The following is an 18,393-nucleotide window of genomic DNA, read 5'->3' on the forward strand; positions in this document are numbered from 1 at the left end:
ACCTACGGTGTTGAAACTGATGGTCTGTTGGTGTCACCTGTAAACTCCCTTTTATCCGACCATTACTTAATAACGTTTGAATTTAATTTTGTTGATGTTGAAGTGCAAAATAGGAGGTATTATTTTAGCAGATGTTTGTCTGATGAAGTTATTGTTAAATTTAGGGAGGCCATTGCTTATCTTACGACAGTGCGAAATAGTGATGTAGTCGAGGCCAGTGACCTGGGTTCTACCTCTGCAGATGTTGATTTCCTTGCTAGTAACACTGCTGATTTGTTGCATTCAGCTTTAGATGAAGTTGCTCCTTTGAAAAGGAGGGTTTCTAGCCACAGGAGCTTAACTCCCTGGTATAATTCAGATATCCGCATGTTGAAACAAAACGTGCGTAAAATGGAAAGGAAGTGGTACTCTTGTAGGTCTGTAGACTCTCATCGTGAATGGAAAGATATTCTAATAGTATATAAAAAAGCCATTCGCAAAGCCAGAACAGCTTATTATTCAACGTTGATAGAGGATAACAAAAGTAACCCACGTTTTCTGTTCAGCACTGTAGCCAGGCTGACAAAGAGTCACAACTCTGTTGAGCCGTGCATTCCTGCAGCTCTCAGTAGTGAGGACTTTATGGGCTTCTTCAACAGTAAAATCGCGAGAATTAGAGAAGAAATCAACCAGCCGGTTGTAGGTGTTTCTTCAGCTTTAGCGACTTCCCTAGGCTCTGACTTGTCTCTAGACTGTTTTGATCCTATAGACCTCCCTGAGCTGACTTCACTCGTTAATAGAGCTAAGTCAACCACATGTATGTTAGACCCCATCCCGACTCGACTATTCAAACATATTTTTTCTCTTATTGGTACGACAATACTGGACCAAATTAACTTATCCCTAAGTTTAGGATATGTACCACAGGTTTTCAAAGTCGCAGTAATTAAACCTTTACTTAAAAAACCTTCTCTTGACCCAGACACCTTAGCTAATTATAGACCAATTTCCAACCTTCCATTTGTGTCTAAAATTCTGGAAAAGGCAGTTTCAAGCCAGTTATGTGACTATTTGTATAGAAATGATCTGTTTGAAGTCTTTCAGTCAGGGTTCAGAATGCATCATAGCACAGAGACAGCACTTGTTCGAGTCACGAATGACCTCCTTATGGCCTCAGATAAGGGATTAGTGTCCATACTGGTTCTACTGGACCTCAGTGCTGCTTTTGACACTATAGATCATGGCATTTTACTGCACAGGTTAGAGCATGTTGTTGGGATTAAAGGGACAGCTCTATGTTGGTTTAAATCATACCTATCTGACAGGTTCCAGTTTGTTCATGTACATGAGGTTTCTTCAGAACAGTCAAGGGTCTGTTATGGTGTTCCGCAGGGTTCAGTGCTAGGGCCAATCTTGTTCAGTTTATACATGCAGCCGTTGGGAAGTATAATCCAGAATCACGGCATACAATTTCATTGTTATGCTGATGATACGCAGCTCTATTTGTCTATGAAGCCGGATGAAACAGAACCGTTAGTTAAACTTCAGGCATGTCTTAGGGACATCAAGGACTGGATGTCCAGAAATTTCCTGCTTCTAAATTCAGATAAAACAGAGGTTATCATTCTTGGTCCAGAGCATCTTAGGAAGGGATTAGATGGTGTTGCGATGGCTTCCAGTGCAACTGTGAGAAATCTTGGTGTTATTTTCGATCAGGATTTGTCGTTTAAACCATATGTCAATCAGGTTTGTAAAATAGCCTTTTTCCATCTCCGTAATATTGCAAAGATTAGGAAAATCCTCTCACAGAGTGATGCAGAAAAACTAGTTCATGCGTTTGTATCTTCTAGACTAGATTACTGTAATGTGTTGTTAGCAGGATGTCCAAGTAATTTGCTGAATAGGCTCCAGCTGATCCAAAATGCAGCAGCACGAGTACTGACAGGAATTAGCAGGAGAGACCACGTCTCGCCAGTGTTAGCGTCGCTCCATTGGTTACCCGTAAAATTCAGAATCCAATTTAAAATTCTACTACTTGCGTATAAAGCCCAAAACGGCTTAGCTCCGCATTATTTGCAAGACCTGATAGTGCCTTATGTTCCTGTCAGAGCTCTCCGTTCTCAGAGTGCAGGTTTACTCGTAGTTCCTAGAGTATCTAAATGTAGATTTGGAGGGCGGGCGTTCTGCTATCAGGCGCCACTACTATGGAACCAACTTCCAATCTGGGTTAAGGGGGCTGACACCACCTCCACCTTTAAAACTAAACTTAAAACATTTCTGTTTAGTAAAGCCTATAGTTAGTGTTTAGTAAACCTCTAGCTGGTGTTGGTAAATCTCTAGGTAGTGTAAACTTTAGTGTGTCAGAGTCGCTCCTGTGGTTTCTTGTGCTGGCCCCCCCTTCTCCTCCCTTTTCTCTCTTTTGTCCATGTTGCAGCATCCTTTGCCGGACACCGGAACCTGCAGTGTGGGAGTGAGGGGGGCAGGGTAACGGCCCCTTTTGGGCGGGGGAGAATGTTCGTCCCTCAAGACTCCTCTCCCTGGCCCTGCCCCTTCTCAACCTTTCCCCGACCCTGCACCCCAACCTGGGACTTGATGATTGGGCCGGAGCTTCGGGAGCTGCGTGCTGGCCTGCGGTCCCCACCCCTGGTCATCCCGTTGCTGGCCCCCCCTTCTCCTCCCTTTTCTCTCTTTTGTCCTGCAGGTGGCCGTGGGTGGCTTGTAGCTTGCATTACGGAGCACAAGTCTTTTCCTGACCCTGCACCCCAACCTGGGACTTGCTGATTGGGCCGGAGCTTCGGGAGCTGTGTGCTGGCCTGCGGTCCCCACCCCCGGTCATCCCGTTGCTGCTTCCACCTGCCTGCTGTGCTGTTGCCGTCCCTGACCCACCAGTCTGGCCCTCGGCAGGAGGGTCCCCCCTGATGAGCCTGGTCCTGCTCAAGGTTTCTTCCCTCCTAAAGGGGAGTTTTTCCTTGCCACTGTTTGGCTTAAGGTTTTTCTCCCACTAGGGGAGTTTTTACCTGCCATTGTTTATGTAATAACTGCTCGGGGGTCATGTTCTGGGTATGGGTCTCTGTAAAGCGTCTAGAGACAACTCTGTTGTATTAGACGCTATATAAATAAAATTGAATTGAATTGAATTGAATTAATGGAGTGGTTGATAATACAATCTTACTTTCTGGCTCATTCCTGCGAGTCCTATTTCTCCTCTCTCTCTGTCTGACTGCACCTGGTGACGTCTGCGCACGTTACGTGCACAGCAGTGCACGCGGCCACACGCGCGAACACGCAGCGCGCTCAAAAAGGTAAACAAAGCAGATGCAGTATGAAGCGGTCTATAGTCGATTATTTTAAGAAGAAAAATGTGCCAGAGGCAACCATGGAGGCAACAAACGAGGCTGGTGGTGGTGGAGGAGGAGGAGAAGGGTTAGCAGAGGGAGCGACAAGAATCATGGATTCTTCTTCTTCTGATGAAGAGAGTGACAGGTTGGCAAAAGAGGCGGGGGAGAGTGGGGGGTAGGCTTGCCACCCGTCCCTTGAAATACGGAATTGTTACGTAATTGGGAATTAAAAGTTGCGTTCCGTATTGAACCAATACGGAACCCCTTTGCGCTCCGTTGCCTAGTTAAGCGTAAATTATGGTTCCGCGTTAAATCGACGCAGAGCCTATGCCGTAGGGTACGCGGCGACGCGCAACGTACGGCGTAGGCTCTGCGTTGGTCTGACGCAGAACCATAAATCAGCCTTTACCTCTCACTGCTGCTAACTGCACCGACACGCGCGGCTTTAAACAAAAAAAAAAAGTCAAGATGTCTCCAGAGGCTCCAGACACCCCACCTCATCCTAAAAGAAGAAACAGAGGTCTCCCAGAGGTGTGTTAGACAGCATGCTGCAGGGAACCCTCCAGAAACGTAATGTAACATCCCAGAGGAGCCAGGCATCTGTTGCACAGTTCCTCATACCTGAAACATCCCATGAGCTTGATATGCTATGATATGGGACATATATTATGCTCTTATTTATTGGTCATAATATACAGGTGAAGGTCGGAAAATTAGAATATATTGCTAAACTTAATTCGTTTCAGTAAATTCAACTAAAGGTGAAACAAATATATTATTTCCCACTACATGCAAAGTGAAATATTTCAAGCCTTTATTTGTTATAATTTTGATGATTATGGCCCACAGCTAATGAAAACCCCAAATAAAAAAATCTCAAAAAATTTGAATATTTTATGAAATCAATAAAGAATTAAATAATCAAAATTATAACAAATAGTTCAGTGGAGCTCACGAAGTGAGCTCCTCATCACTGAACTTTGAGCAGATCTGTTCGGAGTTCCATACTACAGTTCTGAAAGACAAGGAGCTGCTTGTCTTTTGTCGTTTTGTCATTTAATTTAGGTGCGGTTCTGTTTAACTGCCCAATGCAGGCAGACTTTGTTTAATTTACGATGACCATGCTCAGGTTCAGGCTGTCTGTACAGTCATGAAAGTTCAATGCTATTACAGCATTTAGTTTTTTCATATAAAATATATACATTTCTATGCATTTTAGACGTTTAGGGGAAGAACAATGGCTGACACAGTTCCTGTGGTTAAGATACGAGGGACAGGCCATGGTGTGTGTCCACTGCAGGGCATGTGGCCCGTCAGTTGCAGGAAGGACACAGTTTGTAAATGGATCAACACAATTTAAAGTCCAGTCATTAAAACTCCACAATGACAGTCAAAAACACAAGACGTGCAGGGACCGCTGCATCGTATATATATGCATGTATAGTTGAAGATGGAAGACCTTGCAATTTGCTTATTGGCCATATTGAGGTTGAACACGCTCATGCAGAAGGTAAGGAGTGTGTCTCATTTCTGTAGGTAAATGATCAGGTATCTTATAAAAACACACAGAGGTAACACTTTACCATAAAGTCACCTTAATTAGCCTAACATTAGTTAGTACATTAACATTACTAAGCATTTATATAAATTATATTATCCAACTTTTAATTTATTAACTAACTCTGAGTAGTAAACATGAATTAGCCTAACTGTAGGCTATATGTGTTTCCTATACATAATAAATGTTAATTTTTAAACAGTTAATTACCGTAATGCTTAATAATGTAACTAATGTTAATTGAGGGAACCTTATTGTAGTGTTTCTAAATATGTTATGTGCAATGAAAAATATGGTGCTACCTAATTTGTTTTGGTGCTACTAAATGAAAAGCTAGGTGGCACCAGTGCTACCTGTGAAAAAGTTAGTATGGATCCCTGAAAGGGAGCCCCACCAGAACACGTTGGGGAACCTCTGGTCAACGACAGTGAACCAGCTTACCTGGGCTTGTCTTGTCCACCTTCTATGTATATCTGCCAGAACTTTATGTATCCGTCATGGCTGGCTGTCGCCAACACTGTTCCGTCAGGAGACAGTGCACCTTCACTGACTCGCTGCAGGGACAGAGATTAAGCAGCGTACAGTCATTGACGTGAGGAATCCACATAAACAACCTAAGCAAGAAGCAGTCCCAAGCACCTGCCGTCCCATTTATATTTCTGTAAAACAGAATCATGTATATGCTATACTGCAATTCTCCATAACTGCCAAAATAATGGGTTTTTTGTTTACCCCTTTCTCTGCAGACCTGCAATTTCAGGATACATTGTGATTCAGTTATGACAGAACATCAGAGCTGCAAAATGATACTGCATAATAATGATCAGTTGATCAGTCAGATTTATTGGCTGAGTCCAATGATGCAATGGCAGCTTTGCTTGCCATGCAGAAGAACTAGAACTAGAAGCAATTATGTTTCTGTAGGAAAGGATGAGTTTGTCACATAATTGTGGTGGAATTCTGGTTCACCATTTTTAACATTTCTTCAGTTCACTGAATTCATTTATGCACAACTCTCTTTATGTCCCATCACACCATTCAATTTAGTGATTCTTTTGTAGGTTTGCTTATGCAGTTGTGCACAAAATAGTTTTCAGTGACTTAAAAAAATAGAAGACTTTAGAGGAATGTAGTCATATTCAATGAATTGAATAATAAATGCACCGTGTCAAGTCAAATCACTGGCTGTGGAAAACGTCATTAGTCTTACCTGGGTGTGGCCCTTCACTGTGATAAGACCTTCTTTGAGATCTGTAGCATTAACAGGCCAACTGCTGTTGTTGGCTCTCAAGATTTCAAGGTCCCACACTTCAGCCTAGAAGAGAGGTGGAACATTATTCACTTTTCTTATGATATAACTTGTTTGATTTGAATCAAATATTGGAACGCAGTAATCTCAGGTTGCCATCTTTCATCTTTTGAATGTACCCTCTTTCTCAGTCATGGGACTATTTCCCTATATGTAACTTAACAGTAATTTTTAACGCTCATAAAACTCATTTATTTTTTACTACCTATTTTAAGATGGTTCATAAACCTGTTAATTTACAATTCCTGTAGTAAAGGTCAAGTTGCTTCTACTGTAAAAATCTGTCCTCTGTGAGATTCCTTGTATCTGTCCAGTTTTAACATTTGCAATTTCAATGAATTTATCTTTTCTGCTGGGACAAAGACTTTTGTGTAAAAAAACACAACAAAAAAACACAGATACCCTGTCTTCATGTAGAAGGGCCAGAGTTTGACTTGTGTCATCCTGGTTCTCCTCATTGTCATCCAGGATGAACGGGCACCAGATGAGGCGACGGTGGGAGCTGAGGGGAGTATCTTCTGGCCGTTGAATATGAACCATTATCTGATCTCTGTAATAAACTCGGGTTAAGGAAAGTTAAAGTCCTGAAGGATCTGCTTCTGTATTGCCGATCACAAACCGGGAGCGAAAGATCATACGTCTCTATGAAATCATTCAATCTGGCATGAACTAAATGGTTATCTTCACTTTCAAATACATAGAGATAATATAAACTTAACAGGTACAAGCCGTAACATCCAATCTCACTCACAGATCTACACATCCTCCCACACACCCTTCTGCTTCTCCCACATGTCTGGATACAGTATTTTGCCACTGGTGTATGTGAGCTGCCAGACCATCAGGTTTCCTGCTTCATCAACACAACCCAACAGCGACGAATCGAGGTGAGCAAAAGCCAGATCTGTGACAGCCCCGGTGAATCCTTTAAGTAGGGATCGCTCATTCAATTCCAAACTCAGGACCCGAATCATAGCATGATTGTTGGTTCCTAGGTGGAAAGAAATGGTCAGTTTAAAAACAGAAATTCAAAACAGGCAGCATAGTATCAAAGACAATAGCATGTAATACCAAATAGTAGCTTAACAGGGGGGAACTTAAATGGTTTTCATGGAAAAGATTGTCTTGAGGGGGAAAAAAAAGTCGATAGTAAAAGTTAATTATCAAGAACAACAGGGACAACTACGGTACTCAAAATGATAACCATATAAATGATGCATTGCATTTGTATTTAAGTTCCTAGTTGAAAGTTTCAACTGGAATGCAGCCCAGAGGTCAGAATTACAGCTAAAAATGTTTAGACAGATTTAGACCTAATTGACATAAGGCCAGACATGCACATAGTACTGTTCACCTTTTAACCAGTGAACGTGTTGGGGCACTGGTAAGTGCTGAAGACATGAAGACATGTGCGTTCAGACGGAGTTAAATCATCTGTGTTTGCTTATATAGGGTGGGTCATTTATGGAGAAATTTTGCTTTAAAAATCACAGACACGATACAGTCGGAGGGAATTAAAATCACAGACGTTCTCCGTAATAACAAAATCCTGCAGGTTCCCAGATCCTTTAAATCCTGTGCAATGGGGTATTAGAAATACGGGTAGCAAACAGTCTGGAACCAGTGCAAGGTTAGCACCAGCTCTCAATATCAATCCAGACTCACCTCTGATGGCGTAGGCCAGGAAGGAGTTGGACACAGCTATCAGTCTCCCATAGTAATACTTGTGTTCCCAGTCGTACTTTGCAACAGGTTGAATCTTAACCTGAGGGGGAAAAAAAGAAAGACAATTCCCTGTTAAAGCAGAAGAGACATTTTTTCAATTTGAAACACTTTGTGTCCCCTTTAGGGGCGGAGGTTAAGTAGCTTTTACACCGCTGTCTAAGATTTACAGTTGTTTGGATTTGTCCTCTGTGAATGTCTCATGTTCTCTTTCATTATTCATTTCTAAAGCATCTTAGTGTCCTGTTATGATGACCACTATAGATTTGGGAGCTAGTTTGATCATTGCTGGCGTGTCACATAATGTTGTCAGCGGTACAGTTGTCCCACTGGGATGGGAACATTTCCATTTTTGCTGAAAACTGTCAGGCAAGATCACTGTAGCAAGATGACACTTTGGAAACGTAAGAAAATATTTCTTCAAATTTAATTGAAACTGATATTTTAAGATGAATACAAGTCCTTTTTGTCCAATAGAAGTCCAACTGTCTTCCATGTTTTTATAAATAAATACACTCCCCCACTATTTACTGACCCACTCATTTCTCACTGACACGTTACATGACAGTTTAAAATATTAAACGGAGACATGTTGGGGTTTTTTTAAGGTTGATTTTCAGAGATATTGATAAAACATCTTTATTTGGTAAAATGAATAAAGTACCCATGGGGAACAGGACATTTCTGTTCATAACAGCAGCTTTAGGTGAAGTGAGTTAACTGACTCCACTCAAGCGCTCTCTTCCATGGCGTGTGTATCTGTTGAAATTGGCAATGTAATTTACTCTGTCAACTTCTAAGATATAGCAAATGCAGCATGACGAGATGTTGCAGGAAGACAGAGACTAGGGTGCCTGATTAATCTGATCTGTGCTTAGTGATGTCACTAGACTGTTGATCCCAACGATGAGCTGAGTGACATATTTTCAGACTTGCTGGGCTCTCAACAAAGTGAAAGACTTGGGTTATATCGGACTTCTTGAGTCATTTTAGACCCACAAATTTGTGCTCCCAAGCATGGAAAACAGTGCTCGATTCATGGGGAGGAGAAGTGGAAGAAAAAAAAAAAAGCAGCTTTTATAAGAAAGCAAGATTATGACACCCTATGAAGTTCGAGAGAAGGTATAAAAATAGTAGCAACAGTCATTTTCAAGTATACAGTGGCCCTATTCGAAACCTGCAATGACATGCATCCTGAGAAATCCAATCAAAAGTAGCATATTCACACCCAGAGCCTACTTGCAAACACAAAGTGTTTCATAATTTCAATCTCCACAGACATAACTATATAAAATACATTAAATATGTTCAATATTTGTCAAAAATATTAAGAAATCGACTATTGAGCAACAAAGATCTTTATTGCAGCCATTTGAGTGTAAAACCGAATTACTTAAAGCCACAATTGATGTTAAGTTTATTAGGCAGGGCCTGAATCCATCCCAGGATATTTTGGTATTCTGATTATGAAGAGAATGTGGACACAAGTGTTCCATACCACCTTTAAAGGCATCTGAATCCATCTTCGAATGTGTTCAGACCTTGCATTAGTGTTGGGTACTTGTGATCAGATTTCCTAGAACACATTTAAAACTGGGTACATTTAACACTGGGAAACGTAAACATGAGGCGTGTTATTGCCTCCCGGGCGCCTGAACCCGACTGGAGGGGAGACAACTCAGGAGGCGTTATTGAGTGGTGCTATGTAACTTGGTTGGCATCGCTGCCGGGTCCACCAACATCAGAGGAGCTGGACGATGCAGGAGGTGGAGTGGGTGGTGGATCCACGCTAAATAATAACAGGAATTACATAGCAGCTTCGCCCAAATTGTGTTTCACAAATATGACCAGCAGCCACCTTCTACCACTCCTGCTGTTGTGTTTGTGGATTGCAAATAACTTCTTTCTGAGGTTCTTCAGTCAATGACCAGTTTCGTGTTTTGCAGAGCCACTGTCATTTTAGAATCTTGGGATGCTTGTATCCCTTAGACACACACACACAAAAAATACAACTTTTTTGTAGACTCCTCTCAAGTTTGGATTCAACATAATAAAATGTATTTAAATTAATGTGTATGGAACACAAAACGGCAAGTTATTATTTTGACCAGTAAAAAGTATTCTTGCCCAGTGGATTATTTTATCTACCATCCCACTTGACTAGTGAGTCAAAAAGTGAACGTCGGACCCTGTGTCTTTCTTACCTTGTTGCTGCCCCGTGCTTTGCTGTTGATGCTCGAGTCTTCACTCGCTACTATCTCCACATTGTTGGAAGTGATGGGCTTACAACTGGATCCATCGTCACCAGAAAGGCATCTGAAAATGCAGCACGTCGATTCAGTTTTTCAACATTCCGTTTTCTTACAGATACAAAAGATAGGAGGCTTAAGTAACAGACTACCCACATTGTCTGAGTCTCCTCAGCAGTGCTCAAATCTGTGGAGATGGGTCTGGTAGATTCTGACATGGCTGAGCGATCAGTGGTTCCCAGCAGGCCTACTCCCAGCAACCCATTTAGTTCTCCGTTGAAAGATGTCTTTCTCAGGCCATCACTTGACTGTGCATCTGTGGAAGTTAAATTTGAGAAAGAGAAAATAAAACTGAATGGTTGAAGATGTATGCTTGTTCTCACAGTAGTACAGTGGGTTTAAGCCAGCCCCCAATTGTGCAAGTTCTCCCACTTAAAAAGATAAGAGGCCTGTAATTTTCATCATAGGTTCCCTTCAACTATGAAAGACAGAATGGGGGGGAAATAATCCAGGAAATCACATTGTAGGATTTTTACTGAATTAATTGGTAAATTCTTTGGTAAAATAAGTATTTGGTCATCTACAAACAAGCAAGATTTCTGGCTTCCACAGACCTGTAACTTCTCCTTTAAAGAGGCTCCTCTGTCCTCCACTCATTACCTGTATTAATGGCACCTGTTTTAACCGGGTTGCCCATGGACAGCCCCAAAACATCACTGCTCTAGAGGAGATCTGCTTGGAGGAACGGGCCAAAATACCAGCAACAGTGTGAAAACCTGGTGAAGACTTACAGAAAACGTTTGACCTCTGTCATTGCCAACAAAGGGTATATAACAAAGTATTGAGATGAATTTTTGTTATTGACCAAATATTTATTTTCCACTATAATTTCCTATTACATTCTTTAAAAGAAAAATAAAAAAAATAAAAAATAAAAAAAAAAAAAAATCAGACAATGGGATTTTCTGGATTTTTTTGTTCTTCCATTTTGTCTTACAGTTGAGATATCTGTGATGAAAATTAGGCCTCTCTCATCATGCACAACTGGTGTCTGACTAAATTCTTTTTTGCAAGGCAAGTTTATTTGCATAGCACAATTCAACACAAGGTAATTCAAAGTGCTTTACATCAACATTAAAAGCAGCAAGGCACAATTAAACAGTAAATAACAAATATAATAAGAAAAGAGGTAAAATAATAAAAAGCACAAGTTGTACAGCAGGTTAAGTATTTAATTTAAGAGTACGCTTCAGTAAACAATAATGTTTTTAGCATGAGTGAATGCGTTCTAAAACCCCACTTTGTGCACACTAGCTCGCACCCAATTAATTTCTGAACAATTCTTTCTCCATGATGCATTGAAACATACAGGGAATTTAGAAGCAGGGTAACTCTTTTACTGGGGAATGAATCCTTTCCAAAGGGCTTAAAAGAAGGGTCTAGTAAGAGAAAAGTCATCATATGAATCAAACGTTAAAACAGGCTAAATTGTCTACTAGCTCCCATGTTGCCAGAGGCTTTATGGACATCAAAATCTAATTATAGACCTTCCTCTATAAAATGATTCCTCAACAATTATAGGAAAAAACAGTAGGTGATTGTGAAATGAATCCTAGATTTCAAAGTTAATGGACATTAATATCATATTGGACAAGTTCTTGTCCCCAACACCTTCTCAGTACGCTTAGTGGCATCAAAGGTAACACTTCCACATTATTACATTTCAGTTAATGTTTGACTCGGATATAATTGTGAATTGTCTTTGTTATGCCACTTTCAGAATATAAGCCTATGAATATTTTTAGCAATACACTCAAGTAGCATGATGAACAAAAGTCATTTACAGCAGCACAAAGTAATTTCTCATTCAGATTAAAGTGAAATTGATTTTAAACAAAAAAGAGCCCTTTTTGCCAACTTTAATATAATTATAGGATCATAAAACAATGCCCATCTCCTACTCTATAAAAATATTTAACTGAAATCTTGCAGTTTGCAGACATGTGCAAACATCAGATCTGTTCATAAGCTTCCAATGAATTAAAGATTTTAAGCTTCTGCATTGTATCAGCACTGCTGACAGAAACTAGATAATTCATCATGACAAGGTAAATGAGAAGTTTTACTGTCCTGGGGTCTTTTCTCCATTCTGTAGCTGTAGTACAGTTCAGTGTGTACTGTTCTCATGCAGTTTCTTAGAATACCACTGTTTGGTACAGGTCTTTTACTTTAGTTTCCTCATTCTCCATTTCTTCCTAAGAAGCAGCTCCATGTTGTAAAAGAAACAACACACATGCTTGCTCTCTTTCTCACACAGTCAAAATAACCATGGCAACGAATAATGTGTAGTTACGATATGGCTTCCCAAAGTGCAACGCAGGATAAAAACATGATGCAACTCATGTGTTGTGAACACCCCCACGGTGTAATGCTGAGACATTTTCATGTCACAACTGTCCCACCGTTGGAGGTAAAAACAGAGGTCAAACAAATGGGAGAGAAACTTTGAGTAAGAAACGTAGGCAGACAATCTAAAACTAAAAGTTACATTTGTAGAATACTTGCGCACAGCTGACACAAAGAAATATTGTCTTGCACATGACATGCACACAGCTTGACTGAACAAATGTGGCCCACACACGTGAAACTGGCTCACAAGAGCATGACCGTTCATACACAAAAGACCAAATAAGAGATAGATGAGGGCAACAACTTATTAATACAGTATATGAAAGACTGGAATGCCTGAATGGAAAGTACCTTGTACGCCAGTAATCTTCAGCATGCTGAACAGCTAAAATGAGAGCTAAAACTGGCATGGCCATGATGGGTGACCCACAGGCACAGGCAGATAAAATCATGTTTGTATGTAAATGAAAAACAGTACTGCCTGATAAAAATATTTGGGGTCTGCCAAACATTCTACCTGGAGCCTAAGCATCCTTGTCTGATGCAAATACAGCTATAAATATTAATAATGTTGACTCTTCAATAAAAAAAGAAAATGGCATACTATTGTGCACATACATGTCCAATATGCGTGTCATACGGTTGACTGCCTAATAAAATTAAACACAAAGAGGAACTCAGGTGTACAGAACAAAGCCTACCGTGCGCCTGACCAGGTTAGGTTCACTGGCTAAACTAACATGGTGACTGACCAAGTACAAGTTACCTCAGGTTCTGCAGTAACTTGGATACAAGTAATACCCAGAGTTTCTCTCATCTCATCTTAAGCATTGATCACAATTTTTTGATTCAAACCTTAAATTACTAAAATTATAGTTGATCAGTGTTTAAGTATGAGTCATAGCGCTTTGTTTTTCTGCATTTAATAGACATAAAATAATCTTAAAGACTTGTTTTGAACAATGAGATTTGAATTATCACAAAGTTTGAATTTAACTGAGATTATTTATGTGTATCTACAACAAAGGACAAAAAGACATCTCGATTGCAAGGTAATGCAAAAGAGGCACACATTTTTGAAAAATAATTGTGTAAAAATACAGGAAATTAGGTATTTACAGGGGTAGGGAACCCTGGTCCTCGAGAGCCACAGTCCTGCACGTTTTAGATGTTCCCCTCCTTCAGCACACCATGATACAAATGACTGTGTCCTTATCAGACTTGTGAAGACCTGAATGATTAAGTGATGACGACCTTTAATTAGAATCAGGTGTGTGGATTCAAGGCAACGTCTAAAACGTGCAGGACTGTGGCTCTCGAGGACCAGGGTTCCCTACCCCTGTATGAGGAGGACTGAATCAAAGTCAAAGCTTGAACCAGACCCATTCCTTATTTTTATTATGAACTGGCATATAATCAGAGGTGTATAATCCAGGTGCCATAAAGTAAAAATCCTGTCCAGCAGTTGTTCCAACCGGTCACTAAACCAGCTCCTCTGCAGGTAGATGGTAGGTTGTTAGTGAAAACACCTGTTTTAAATCACAGTGTTTTCAGACATCACTCACTGTCCCTGCTTCCGCGGAGCCTCGTTATTGGGGTTTAATTGATTTCAGGTGGTTAAACGCCACTTGTCCAGCAGCTCTCTGCAGGGTTCCTACACATTTTTCAAGGACAAATTCAACCACTTTCAAAATGTTCAAGCACCTTATCACTGGGGTTAAATATCTACAGGAATATATACTCATAATTATTTTTTCTGCTTTTTATCACAATTATGTACATTGTATCGTGCTGTAAACACCTAGTTATGTTTCATCTTACTGATTTTATTATTATTGTTAATAACTACACTATACAGTCTGATCCCAATTTTGTGAAAGACAAGAGTTATAATTTCAAGCACTTAAAAATTCAAGCACTTTTCAGGCCTTGAAAACAACATTGAAATTCAAGCACTTTCAAGGATTTGAAGCCCCCATAGGAACCCTGTAATAAAAAGTAGTACCATGGTGAATCACTGCATTATCGGTTAGTGAATGACTGAACTTAACTGTATTTAGTTAGACTTTTATGTTTTAGGCACTGTGGAAATAAGCAAATTTAGTTCATGTAAGCCCATACAGTAAGACAAACCCACAGGCTTTATTGACATATTAGGACACCCGTGTTTTATTAAAATGTTTCTTTCACCCCCCCTTAACTGCGTGTTATCATTGATCTACTTTATTGATGAGAGTTAAAGCTGCTGAAACTGGTCACGGTGTTTCAGACATCCCTCACTGTCTCTGCAGCCGAGGATCCTCGTTATTGGGGTTTAAGTGATTTCAGGTGGTTAAATGCCACTTGTCCAGCAGCTCTCTGCAGGGTTCCTACACATTTTTCAAGGACAAATTCAAGCACTTTCAAGGGTCATTTTCAAAATCTTCAAGCACCTTATCGCTGGGGTAAAATATCTACAGGAATATATATACTCATAATTATTTTTTCTGCTTTTTATCACAATTATGTACATTGTATCGTGCTGTAAACACCTAGTTTTGTTCCATCTTACTGATTTTATTATTCTTAATAACTACACTATACAGTCTGATCCCAATTTTGTGAAAGACACAAGAGTTATAATTTCAAGCACTTAAACTAAAATTCAAGCACTTTTCAGGCCTTGAAAACACAACATTGAAATTCAAGCACTTTCAAGGATTTCAAGCCCCCGTAGGAACCCTGTAATAAAAAGTACCATGGTGAATCACTGTATTATTGGATAGTGAGTGACTGAACTTAACTGTATTTAGTTAGACTTTTATGTTAACTGGCACTGTGGAAATAAGCGAATTTAGTTCAAGTAAGCCCATACAGTAAGACAAACCCACGGACTTTATTGACATATTAGGACACCTGCGTTTTATTAAAATGTTTCTTTCACCCCCCTTAACTGCGTGTTATCATTGAGCTACTTTATTGATGAGTTAAAGCTGCTGAGGCTGGTCACGGTGTTTCAGACATCACTCACTGTCTCTGCAGACGCGGAGCCTCGTTATTGGGGTATTTAAATGGTTTCAGGTGGTTAAACGCCACCGGTGCAGCAGCTCTCTGGAGCTAACCGGCTAACACGGGGCGCCCCCCCCGCTGGCCTCGCGGCCTAAGCCCGCTCACACTCACCGCTGCCCGGGCGGTCGAGCTTCAGGATGTCCCGCAGGTGCTGCGTCGCACCCTCGATGTCCATGTCGGAGTTGGACGCCATGGGCGATGGAGAGGGAGAGGGGAGGCTGCCGGGCCGGATTAGGGGAGAAAAGAGTTGCTTGTTTGCTGCGACGCTGTCACTCTTCACCCGGAGCAACCGTCGAAACTTCCGCCTGCTCCGCGCCGCGATGTCCGACTTCCCCCCGGTCCCGCTCATTGGTTCCGCCATGAGCTGAAAGTTCCGCCCGACCACAACACTGAACACACAGGGAGGGAGACTGCAGGATCAGGGAGGGCTGCTCTTCATGGAGGCTGGGGGGACAGTTTGACCAAAACACATAAAAGACATTTAATTAAGACCTCTGGAAATTGTGGAAACTAATTTTTAAAAAAGGGCGTCAGAGTTCTCTTTTATTACATGTTTAATTTAAAGCAGCACTATGTAACTTTTCCACCTTAATATAATATTTCCAGAGTCATTGTGATGGTACATCAACTTACAACAGGTTTAATGACACCTCTGTCATGGTCTGAGGGGTCTGTATCGCCTCCACTGGCACTATGTTACTTGGAGGTGGATGGTAGGAACCCTTCCACACTACTGGTAAAGCACTTTTGTCCAAAGGAGCCGCCAAACTCAACAAAAGCATTGTGCTGCTTTAAGACGAAGCCATTACAACTTCAGAGGGGAGAGCATATACAGGAAATAAAAAATTAGAACCAACACCCAACTGAGATGCATTACAGTGGCAGCGGTGGATGTATGGAATAAGTTGGAGAGGGATTTGAAATCATGTAGAACCTTAACCTTATTTAAAAAAACATTGAAAAGAAGGATGACTTCTCTATATCAAAGTAATGAGCGGTGATGCTTGCTATGTTGATTTGGGTACTCATTTATTTGGTGATTTGATTTGATTATTCAAGGATGAAGGAAACATGTAGACCGCACTTTTTTTCTCTCTTATTTCTTGAGGTTTAAGGAATCTTTGTTATCCCCATGGAGGCAATTTGTTTTACAGCTTGCAGTCATACTTATCTCTTACTTCTTGCTTTTATTTCATTTTTTTAAGTAATCCTTTTGAGGGTAGGCAAGGCAATGAATACGCTTTGCTTCAGCCTACAGCTTTTTCGGTCTGGATGTTATGTGTATATTGGAAACTTTTTTTTTTGTAATGTTTTCTTTGAACAGTGTATTTGTTTCCTTGTTGTCATTTTTAATTTAATTACATTTTTAAATTTTTTAAAAGTTATTTTGATGTTTGTCTTATTTTTATTTTTGTGATGTCATGACCGAAAATAAACTAAACTAAACTTAAAAAAAAAAAAAAAACTATTAGAGGCTCAGAGGGTAAATTTTATAAGACCTGGCAACCCTTTTGACTTATTTCCATGATTCTCATACAACATAGATGAGAGAGTGAACACGGTGGACCCTTGACATTTGAGAAGCTCAAGGTTTACATATTAATACGCCTGCCAACTTTGTTTTGCTCTTTTTGTGTGCCTTTTTCATTCGTTCGTTCGTTCGTTCGTTTGTTTATTTAGAACATGTATAAAAAACAAGAAAAAAGATAAGAAAACAAATACAGGTGGGCATTCCACCACATAAAGAAAAAAAAACAACATCAAAACAGATATTTCAGTTACATGTCTGAAAAGGAGTGGGAGGAAGTATAAACTTATTTAATCCCACCCCCTTTCCACAACTAAACATAAATTATATGTCTGTATTTATTTTTTATACCATACACTAATTTGTATAAATATATATCATTTTTACAAAAATAACATGTTTAATACAAGATGTAAGCTCTATCATAAATATAATACAACTATGATATAAATATAATATAACTATGATATAAATATAATACGTATATCTAAGTATATAAAAATACAAAGACAACATGATAAAACAGCAGAAAACACTGCAGCTGGTGATCTTTAAACACAGTCTTCACTTTTATACCTCAAATAAACAATTTATTTATATTTCTTCTTGTTTTATGTTTGTACATTCTTCAAACTCCAAATTCAAACCATTCCACAGTTGAATTCCACAAACTGATAACAAAACGTATTTTTGTTGTACGCACAAATAAAGATTTGAAGTTTAGGTTACCCCTTAAATTATAACCCCCTTCCCTCCCAATAAATAATTTCTGAATCTTATCCGGTAGCGAATGATTTTTTGCTTTAAACATTACTTGTGAAGATTGAAATGCCACTAGATCCATGAGTTTTAGTACTTTAGACTGTAAGAATAGTGAGCTAGTGTGATCTCGATATCCAGCCTTATGAATTATTGCTCTCTTTTGAAGTATGAGTAATGAGTGTAACCTGGTTTTATAGTTATTGCCCCAAATTTCTGCACAGTAAGTGAAATATGGAAGAACTAGTTAACAGTAAATACTGTGGAGGGCCCTGTAATCCAAAACCTGTTTTGCTCTGTTAAGTACTGCAATGCTCTTTGAAACTTTGTTTTGTACATGCTTAATATGAGATTTCCAGCTAATTTGATCATCCATTATTAATCCAAAAAATCTGATTTTGTTTACTATTTCAATATCGCTGCCATCCAATTCAACTTTTCAACATGGCATATCACTTCTCCAATTACCAAAATATATTATTTTTGTCTTACTC

The 18,393-nt window shown here is 39.8% G+C and overlaps 1 protein-coding gene across 4 annotated transcripts in view; it reads right to left on the minus strand.

The window, feature by feature from the left end:
* edc4 (enhancer of mRNA decapping 4) overlaps positions 1 to 15,919 on the minus strand; it is a 51,845-nt gene extending 35,926 nt beyond the window's left edge. For 2 of the 4 annotated variants that reach the window (XM_061721140.1, XM_061721139.1), the window contains exons 1-8: positions 15,724 to 15,919; positions 10,312 to 10,471; positions 10,111 to 10,222; positions 7,850 to 7,949; positions 6,989 to 7,175; positions 6,587 to 6,734; positions 6,086 to 6,190; positions 5,317 to 5,429 (exon numbers count right to left, since the gene is read on the minus strand). In XM_061721140.1, coding sequence (XP_061577124.1) covers positions 5,317 to 5,429; positions 6,086 to 6,190; positions 6,587 to 6,734; positions 6,989 to 7,175; positions 7,850 to 7,949; positions 10,111 to 10,222; positions 10,312 to 10,471; positions 15,724 to 15,805 — 1,007 coding nt within the window. In that variant the 5' untranslated portion in view covers positions 15,806 to 15,919. Of the gene's footprint in view, positions 1 to 5,314; positions 5,430 to 6,085; positions 6,191 to 6,586; positions 6,735 to 6,988; positions 7,176 to 7,849; positions 7,950 to 10,110; positions 10,223 to 10,311; positions 10,472 to 15,723 lie in introns of all 4 variants that reach the window. The other 2 variants (XM_061721138.1, XM_061721136.1) reach the window with 1 other exon arrangement.
* Positions 15,920 to 18,393: the final 2,474 nt, after the last annotated feature.

This window comes from Cololabis saira, chromosome 5 (assembly GCF_033807715.1).
Source record: "Cololabis saira isolate AMF1-May2022 chromosome 5, fColSai1.1, whole genome shotgun sequence".
Taxonomy (NCBI): domain Eukaryota; kingdom Metazoa; phylum Chordata; class Actinopteri; order Beloniformes; family Belonidae; genus Cololabis; species Cololabis saira.